At 38.9% G+C, this 10,013-nt stretch overlaps 1 protein-coding gene across 1 annotated transcript; it reads right to left on the minus strand.

Moving 5' to 3' along the window:
• Nucleotides 1-2,524: 2,524 nt before the first annotated feature.
• On the minus strand, nt 2,525-9,218 carry LOC104070921 (glutathione S-transferase). Its single transcript, XM_009585672.1, has 6 exons — nt 9,118-9,218; nt 8,014-8,065; nt 7,637-7,769; nt 6,395-6,536; nt 3,731-3,862; nt 2,525-2,871 (listed from the first exon to the last, which is right to left on the minus strand). Exons 1-6 carry the CDS (start codon nt 9,202-9,204, stop codon nt 2,749-2,751), a joined length of 669 nt encoding a protein of 222 aa, XP_009583967.1. The 5' UTR covers nt 9,205-9,218; the 3' UTR covers nt 2,525-2,748.
• Nucleotides 9,219-10,013: the final 795 nt, after the last annotated feature.

The following is a 10,013-nucleotide window of genomic DNA, read 5'->3' on the forward strand; positions in this document are numbered from 1 at the left end:
TCTTTCTCTAAGTTTGATCGCTTTCAGGGGTGCTGAGTGCCCCAAGAAATTGAGTATCTCTGAGAGAAGAAAATATATATATACGTTTATGCTAAAAAGGTATATTGTATTGAACCGTAATTTTGTAGCTTCTCAGATTAAGTAATCAATTCTAATCAGATTGTCAATTATTAATCAATAAAGGCTTGGGCCTGTACTGTGTTGCACTAGAAAACCCACCTTCCTTTCAAACACATGTTCTTGTTCCATTGCTTCTAAATGTAAAAACTATTATCAGTGATCAAATAAAATGTAAAATGTTCGGAGCTTCTCAGTTTTTTATGCAGACCAGTGAGCCGTTCTGTCAATGGAAAACTCTGGTGATCTGCTTTGTACTCAGTACCGTTTAAAACATGTACCATGCTGTAAATTCCCACTGACATGAACCACAGCTGGGGAAGGTTCACCATCTTGCACAAATAGGTTCTAAACTCTACAGTCTCAATACTCCTTAACAGGTTTGCCGTTGTGGTCTTATACAGGTTATGTTGCTGAAGTCCTATGTCTGAAGCCTATTCAGACATAAACTATTCAGGGATTGAAGTTGCTTTGGTTTGCATAGGAAATAATTAAATATTCCCTGGGTCTGAAAGCTTGGCTAAGGCTATCTCCTGGCGCACAGGAACGTGCAGCCAAATCATTAGGAAACTGAATATGGGCGAGTGCACTATTGAAGACAAAGAGAAATTTTGCTTCTTTTCATTTTTTTCATACAGAGCTTGCTTATAAAGGTTATTTGCTCTGCAAATCCATCAGCAGAATACCAAGCTTATTATTCTTGGCAGGGGCTTAGGTGGTGACAAGGTTTTGCGAGCAACTCAGATGTCTAAAGCACAACTGATCAAAAAAAAAGGCAATTCCCCCAAACCACAGCCACCAGCTCTGGAATCTTGTGCTAACAAATGTTGATATCAGTCATCTCCAGGTGTCGCCAGGTTTAGAGCTGATTGAGCTGATATGTTATGGATTTCAGATTGGGATCTCAGTATCTAAAATAACGGACAGCTGGACACATAAGATGCGGTTCATTTTATCCTGAAGTAGAACTTCAAGACAGGTTAGAGGAATTGAACTGCCGTGTACCATAACAGGCTTGGGTGACCAACGCCAGTTTGGATATTTGTACTGTAGACAAGGTGAATCCTGCCTTAGATTAAGCTCCAGTGAAAAGTTTAGGCAACCTAGTGCTGAAATGCAGAAGCCATCCTGCAGTTGCTGCCAGCCCAGATCCTAAATGCAGTAAGATTTTGTATTTTTGAGCATGTCCAGAGTTGAGCCTTCCATGCATTCGCTGAATTAGCCCATGGGGGCAGGAGGCTGTGGCTAGCCTCCAAGCCCAACTATAACCCAGAACCTTTTGCTTAAATTCCTGAGCAGCCCAAACAGGTAGCGTTCTCAGCAAGTCTAATATACCCTGTGGGACTGAGGACTCACAAAATGCAAAGGTGATGTCCTGTGCCAGTCTCTGTGACAGTCCAGTGAGCATAGCACTTGTTTGGAACAGAGGTGTAGCTCAATGAAACTTGAGTACTATGGTGGGCATTGCAAACTACCGCTTCCAGCTACCTAGATAATTTTAATGTAAAACTCTCAGGAGCTCGTCTGGGCAGTGCTCAGGTGATTGGGGCGTTTCTGGTTTGTACCTCTGAGATAGATACATTATGTCGTTCTTCTTACGCACAAGTCAGAAAAGGAGTTAACTTTGCTGGGCAGCAATTCTGTACATACACTGGCTGACTGTTTCCTCAAGTCCTGCTGAGAAAAACAACTAACTGCAAGGAAGAATAGTTTATGGCACTGTTCTTAAAGCGGACAGTGATGGTTCCCATGAAATAAGGGTAAAGAATCTGAAATAGTAGTGAATGCTTTAAGCACTGTTGAGATAAAACTAACCTTTTTACTGAAAGGGTAAGCAGCAAGTGCAGTTCTCTTTACAACTTGGGAAGTGACTGAAGAAGGTAAAAACCTTACAAAAAAAAAAAACCCAGTCAAGTGGCATTTTCCTCACTGTGACCATCCAGCCAAGCAGCAAAAAGAAGAGCAAGGGAGTAGGTGGTTTCAATCAAGCTAATTAAACACATGTACTTTGATCTTTCAGTGAATAAAATCTCTTTTAAGAGATTCATGTGGGGATTAAACAAGTTTCTCACTTTTGCCCATAAACTTATGAGGATCATGAGTTTTAATTTTTTTTTTTTTTAGATTTTTATTTGTTTATTTTTTGAAGTGCAGCTCTGAAAGTACAGACAGCAGTGGAATACAGCAGGGGGACTGAACTTTGATCTAGGAGACCACCTAGAGAGCAAAACCAAAAGACTAGGCCTGAATTTAAATGTCTTCCCCGTTTTTATGGAGTGGCTTTTCCCAATTTATTAAAATGGGGAGAGGAAGGGGAAGAGGGCTTTCTTTCTACGGTACTCTGGAAGCCATAGCTGAAACATTCTACCCTACCAGGCGTGTACTGTAATTAACAAAAAAACCGCAAAGTATCAGCTTATTTTATTTCATATAATTGCTCCATGAAATACTTTCTGGACTCAAGAGGTCCAAATTAACCTTTTACTCTAATTTAAAAGTGTGTTCTGTTTCAGCAATTATCATGTGACTGGCTCTATGATGCAAGCTACAGAATACATCTATGCAGTTTACACTTAGAAGGCACAGCTCTGGTAATACACTACTGTTGTCTTATCTTCAGCAGCCACATGATTAGGTATTGAATATTTTTGTCACAATGGCAACAAACTTCTCATCTGATGGTGGCTTTCTCTGGCTGCCAGGCTGCAAGAATTTTTTTATTGTTGGAATGTTGCTTGTTCTTCCTTTAAAAGCCTGTAAAAAGCAGCAGTAAAGCCAATGAGTGTCAGGAAATTATAATTCCGTCCTTTATAGCTTAAAAATCAGGTGACTTGGATTTTTACTTCTCAGACATACTTATTAAACAGAGAAAGGTAGTAGCTCAACAGTCAGCATTTTCCATTTAAAAAAAAAAAAAACAGCAAACCCACACCTACAACATACTAGTCTTTTTAGAAAATCCAGCTGTGAATATTCTGATCTGCAATGCTGGTGCTACAAAGTTTACCTTAGTTTCCCAGATGGGGATGGGAGAAACTAATATTAAAGAGTTAAGATTCATCTGGTAAAGGTGGAAGAAAAAAGAAAGGAAAAAAAAAGCAAAAACCACAGCCTGAATCCAAATCCTGCAGATATATTTGGGCAAAAAAGAGGCAAGGACAGGAATACCTCAGTGCAAAGCACCATGGAAGACAAGACATAAGAAACTTACAGCTCTTGTATATGATTTCTTTAAAATATAATTTTGCTATCAAAAAGAGAAGGACAGGAACTGCAGACACAACAGGCTGCAGACTTCCCCTCCTGATGCTCGTTGCTGTGTTTGAAGACATGGAAGCAGCAGTTACAGGACCAAACTGGTAGTGTTAGTAAGTGAATTCCTGCCAGCTGAGAACAGCTGGGAAAAGTAGAGCTGGAGAAAGGTGAGCCCCCAGCAGCTCTGGGGACAAGGCAGTGCGCCTGTGTTCAGGTTGTTGTAGTCAACAGAAGTAGACTAGAGAGCTGTCAGTAACATAGTACAACGGTTCAAAAGATTTAAACATCAATTAGCTTTTAAAACCGGGCAGTGACATTTGTATGTTACATTCCATATTGAGATCAGACGATTACTAACCTGTAGCAGAGGGAATGTAGAGAGTATATCAGGCTTATATTCTTCTACCATTAAAATGGCTTCCAGCAGATGGATGTCTGCCCAGCTTAATTTGTTGCCAACAAGATAATCATGCCCATGGTCTTTTAAGGCCTACAAAATGCGAACAAAAGAAAAAAGTCATATAGGATGTAACAATTTTATCTAGACATTTCATTACAGACAGATTTCTACAAAAATACACAGCAGAGCAAAGTCATGCAAGAATCTCTACAGTTAGAAAGTGATAGGTATTCTCACAACAAAAAATTAAACCAGAACTCATGTTTCAGTGTGCATGGAACTATTACTTGCTCTAACCTACCACACCAGGTAGCTGTAGCTAGGAAAGACTCAAATCATAAAAAAGAAACAGGACCAAAGTAACTGTAAGAGGTAGTCAGGACAGTTTGCCTGTAGTGTAAGTCAAGTGAATTCCCAGATGTTTCAGCAAAATTTGAAATTGCTGATTATAGTTTGAAACAGGAATGAAGGAACACAGCCTTTCCACCCTTCATCCTGTATGGAAGGATCTTTCATGGCAAACTGCTGATGCAAGAATCACAGCCCGCCAATGCCACTAATAGCTGTAATAAACAAGTTGTGGTGTCATATATTGCAGCACAGCTTCAGAGCAGTTACCAGCTCTCCAGCCTACCTTTTTCCTGAAGACTATCACCCTTGTAGCAGAAGAGGGAGAAGGAAACACGTCTGTGCCTAATGTACTCTAATGCTACACTTAAACAACTAACAAATGTGCACTAAAACTAGGACATCAGTCTGTGACTTTGGAAACCGATTCCTGCATCCCCTTGGCAGATGGGATGGCAGTCCCATCTGCCAATTTTAGTATAAAAGAGGCAGTAACCTCTGACAGAGGCAAGGCTGATATACCTTCATGTAGCTATTTCCTATACTGCTCTAACAAGGTCCACCACAGCTTGTCTATGAAAACCATATGGAAACTCCCAGACAGAGCATTGGAACCAGATTGCCTGCAGTGCTCTGTATACCTATTGCAGCTCTACCTGGCTGCCGAGTGTTTAAAGTTGAACACTCATAGCTAGGGATATTTTCTGTCAGGATTGCATAACACATGGACTGCAAACCCTGCTAAGCTGAATCAATGGACAACTTAAACAGCTGGTACAGAAGGAAAATTATTAATCATTCTAACAAAATTAACTAGGCTAAAAATCATGGAGAAGTTTAGCCGTGTCTTTACCATAAGTGACCAGGGATTATTGTAAAGACTTTCCTCCAGTGAGCATCCACACTAAAACATATCGTAACAGTAGTTTATGCCACCTAGGCACAGATTCGAAGAATACTGGTGTCTAAATTTGCTTTTTTATTTTTTAGTAACTTAAAATACTTATGTTATCAGACTTCAAATCTTTGAAAGATTAATGTGTGCATTCAATCTCTCTCAGCACAGCCTTCCATTGGTATGGCAGTAGATCTATACGAACTCTCATTACAGGAGTGCTGCCTTATGTCGTTAATGTGCCATTTTTTTTCACAGGGCAGCCTCCGTGGGTTTTGCTTGTGCAATTTAAGGCTCTGATAAAGAGGCACATGAAATTGCATCAAGTTCTGTATTTTTTGAACGGACTTCAGCTGCCTGTGAACCAAGGATTCAAGCTAGAAACCCGGCACAGCTCTGAAACAACTTGGCACAGACTTCCAAGGAGACTGCTACGCTCTGAAAAAGTGCTGTAAGAAAGTGTGTATAGAACAACCATACAAGGTACAAAAGGTAAAATTACAAACAGAAGTAGGCTAGTGAGATGGGGATCACAGCTGGCTCAATTCAAACAGGAAAATGTTAACACCAAAAAAAAATTATAATATCCTAAAGGAAAAAACAAAACAAAATAACAGAACAAACAGCAAGGTGGTAGAAAATGGTAACTCAGTAACATCCAGGCTATGTTCCAGGGAGAAGCAAAGAACAACCCGTCCCCTCCTGACCAACCCTTGCCTAGCCAAGAAAGACTCTTCTTGTGCTCTATGGGGGTGGCAAGCATAACAATGCCTTACCTCATTAGTTAGCTCATTAGAGGCTAACTCTTTAGTGCATGCTAGCCAGTAAATAATTGCGTTATGATTTTAAGCTAGATACATCCTGTTTGCAGAGCCTCTTTGTGCACACCTAAGGATGCCCAAATAGCGATTCAGAAAAAGACAGTAATAGTCTGTAAGTATAATATATTTAAGCAATGGGTTTGAGAAAGATCACAGAATTAGGTCCTTAATTATAAAGCACAATTATATTTAACTTTGAACAGCAAGATTATATTACACTTTTAGGCAATAAGTTCTGAAGGCTGGCACAGGTATTTAAATGGCGCATTTATGCAAAATGCTAGGAGCTATCAGCAACTAAGCTAGGTTTAAAAAGTAGGATCTGCTCTTTGAAGAGTCTTAAAGAAAACAGCAAAGATACTCAGTACTGAAACCAGCCCAATATTATTTTGTGGCCCTCTTTTCACATTACTGAATACTGGCTCCATCATACAATTCCAGAGTTGTACTGTCACTTGCCTCCTAGAAAGTAGGTGTGTGGGGACAGGGGAGTGGGGTGGAGCGGAACCTGTACCTCACTTTACTGTCTTTGTGGACTATTGGTGATTTATCACTTACCTTTTCATAAGCAGGAAAGTACCTGGTTGTAGCTCGTTCAATCATTAAGGCAATATTCTTTTCTTTTGTGTCAGCTGCTTGAAAAGCAAGAAACATCATCATTCCCATCAGCTCTGTTGTTCCCTCCACGTATATATCAATCCTGAAACAAATATTTTTATTTCACATTTATCATTTGAACATTCCGTGTTGGTTATTTTCCTGAAATACAATGCTGAAGTGATCACTGAGTAAAATGCTTATTAGTGAATGTAACATAAGACACTAGTTTGTTTTCTTGTTCTTCCACTTTGATTCCAGGTCAGTTTTTTTTCAAAGCACAGATCTTTATTAACAGGCTCACAGTGTCTGCAACAAGCAAGGTACAAGTAAGAGTCTGCAACTAATGTATTTAACGTGGAGTTCACACTGTTTTCCATTGATAACCTATTCATCTATGCTGTGGGAGAAAAGACCACATATACCAACCATGCTAGAGAAAAAAAATAGTTTTGAAGTCTAATCATGAAAGGATCCTGGCTACCAATTGCCAGTTCAGACATGCCAGTCCATAATAATCCCCACACTTTCTGGAGTTGCCCGTCCATTATCACAGAATAAACCCTTTACAGTAAGTGGTAGTCAGTTAGGTCAAGGACTTAATTGAACTTTTGTGTGACTTTTTTTTTTTTTAAAGAAAAAGTAAATAAGGATTTTTGCTTTTGCATTAGCCCTTTAATTATGACAATGGAAAGTATCCACAGCTTACATAGTAAACTAATATTAGGAAAATATTGGTTTAACTTTCAGTAGCATTAAGTCACTGAAGATGTCTTTTTTTAAATCAGCTGTGAAAGATTCTTTACATTTTGAAAAAAGGAAATTAGAACACTTAAACACACTTCATTTTTTGCAGGCAGATGTAGTTTTTCCTACCGTTTTCCCATTTAAAGAGGAAAAAAAAGGCATACTTAGCCTTTATTATTGTATTCAGGTCCTGCAGTTGCCCAGGAACTTAATGCACTTCTGGTCTCTATGAAATCAAATGAGCCTGAAGATGGCCATAACATTCTCACTATGTTGACAATTAACAATCATTTATCAGTCACAAAGTCCATTCACCCTATCCCTGGGTCTGAGGAGACAAAGCATTGGCAGATGTATATGCACCTTTACATGCAGATATTTCACAGCAATATTCTTCTTATAAATATTAGAAATCATAGAAGAGTATTAGTAAGGATAGTACGCACTGTTACGTACCAGGCTCTCTCCTTCAGGTCTTTTCCATAGAGGTTGTACTTTGCTGCTACGTAGCCAAGGATGGCTCTAGTCTGCACCAGCTTCATCCCATCGATCTCCACCATGGGCACTTGCTGAAATAGCAGGGATCCATCTTGGGAAGAAAAAGATGCAAACTACTCAGACTGCTGCAGTACTACACTGAATCGGAGAAAGAGACCTGGTAACACACCAAGACATTTCCAATTCTGAGGGATGAAAGCATCCGCAAGCAAGCAGGTCTCTCAAATCTTCTCTTTACAGGTCACATCGTATTGGAGGTGTTACAAAAATATCACCTGTTGTCCTTTTGTTATATTGGTGTGAATTTATGTTTAGAGTACAGTTTACAGACTCACCATTGAGTAATTTTTCTAGGTCTTCCTTTGTTTCTATGAATTCTTCCTCAAACTGAAAAGCAATGATAGAAAACAACACTGTGTCACTCCAAAGGCAATGGAGAAGTGGAAGGAAGTCTGGAACTTAGGCTCCACTTCTCCACACTATTCCCTATACTTCTCATGACTGTGTTGACCTCCTACTCCTACTCTTTATCTCCGCTCCAGCAAATAACCCAGGACTATAGTGTCCGCAACCCCACAGTAATGTACAATGCTTTACAGGTCAAAAAAAGCTTCCTCATTATAAAGACAAGTCTACTTGCCTGCACAAACAATTAACAGACACCAAATCATTACTTAAAAGCAGCTGATGCCACGTGAAATATTGAGAAATTTTTAATAAGTTATGCCTCTGTTACACAGCATTTATCTCCTCCTTTCCCCCTGCTGGCATTTTTTTTTTTTAAAATGAGAAGGACATTTGAGTAGGCACCATTACAAAAGGCTGTTATTTCCAATGGAGTGTAAATAGTTTCTGAGAAAATAGTTTCAAAGCACCGTATTCAAACAAAAAACTGAATGTAGAAATTAAGATGCCTTAAGATGGTTTTCACCTGATGTGAATCTAGATAGCTCCCCTACTGCCTTCAGCGCAGCTCTGCTAATTTATGCTACTCGGGTCCTGACCCAAAGAAGATAATATTGGAGATATTTGGAGATAATATTCTAAATTTGGAGATAATATTCTAAAGTTTTTCATGTAGTATGCATGGTTTTTCAGTGGGGGACAATCATGAGACACAGGGAAGTAATGAACATTTAGAAAAAGCCAGAGATACACAGTTTTGGTCTGTAGCAACAATTTAAGATCTCAGCTTAAAGTATATTTCAAAAACGATGCTTAACAATTATCTTTGTATGTTAAAATCCTTTTACTGTGCAGCTATTGCTCAAGGAATACATTAAATACAGTATGAGACAGTGTATCACTGAATCTAAGCATTCTGCATCACAATATGTGATGTGCATATCTCTAACACAGATGTAATTGGGAAACCTTTCCAAAGAATACCTATTTTAATCACAGATTAATCTGATCACTTTATAAAAAAAGGTACAAACCTCAACCCCAGCTGCTGCTAACAGCCATCGGATTGACTCCATCCTCCCCCTTCCCTTGGGGTAGTGCAGCTTGGGTTTCCCTGCCATGATTTCAGAGTTCTTGTTTCCTGATAAATTCAAAATGATGATCCTACAGGAAGCATTTTTTAAATTAGCATTTAAAATGTTCCGCTCCAAACTACTAAATACAGTTGGATGAATGTGAAAGTAGAAGGGCAATCAAGGCCTAGATATTTGGGCTTGGCGCAACCAAGTTTCCTGTGGATTAATGGAAAAAAAGAAAAAGTACACACTACCAGAACATGCAGCAATTCAAAAAAGAATCATGACAGAATGTAATAAGCATCTACTAAATCATACACACATCTTTAAAAATATTAACATAGCTTTAGGAGCTCATGAGAGTTTTACAGCCAAAGCAGAACTGTAGGGTATTCCTGAATAAATACATTTTTAACTTTGTAGTGATGCAATCTCTTCAGCAGGTGTTGGGTTTTGCGACAGCATCCATGTCACACCAGACTTGAAAATGTACTATGTCAAATGAATTGCTTCACAAGAACACCAACCCAGAGACACCAGCGTTATTTTCACCTCTCATTATGATATTTCAAAACCCCATGCTCCTGTGCCTTTACAAATATGAGGTTATAACAGCAATATATATTCCAGCATATATTTCACCAGGCCTGCTGACTTCCATATTTAGCTAGTCCTGTTTTGACCATTAGCTAAATCACAATATATCCATTATAGAGAATGGGGACAGACTTAAGACCCATTCCAATTTTACGAACAACAATTAAACTGTAACAGGGATTTATATCCTATTTGCCCTAAAAACTTAACTTTAAAATCAAAACCAAACAAATGAGACCGTGATCTCTGTTGGGCAG

The sequence above is a fragment of the Fulmarus glacialis genome, unplaced genomic scaffold (genome assembly GCF_000690835.1).
Source record: "Fulmarus glacialis isolate BGI_N327 unplaced genomic scaffold, ASM69083v1 scaffold35849, whole genome shotgun sequence".
NCBI lineage: Eukaryota > Metazoa > Chordata > Aves > Procellariiformes > Procellariidae > Fulmarus > Fulmarus glacialis.

What these genes read in the sequence shown, in the direction of transcription:
- LOC104070921 (XM_009585672.1), bottom strand. Translation starts at nt 9,204, where the DNA reads ATGGCAGGGAAACCCAAGCTGCACTACCCCAAGGGAAGGGGGAGGATG. An exon ending in CCTAGAAAAATTACTCAATG is followed by an intron (nt 7,770 to 8,013) that starts GTGAGTCTGTAA and finishes TTTCTTCCCAAG; the next exon opens with ATGGATCCCTGCTATTTCAG. An exon ending in CTACATTCCCTCTGCTACAG is followed by an intron (nt 2,872 to 3,730) that starts GTTAGTAATCGT and finishes TGCTTTTTACAG; the next exon opens with GCTTTTAAAGGAAGAACAAG.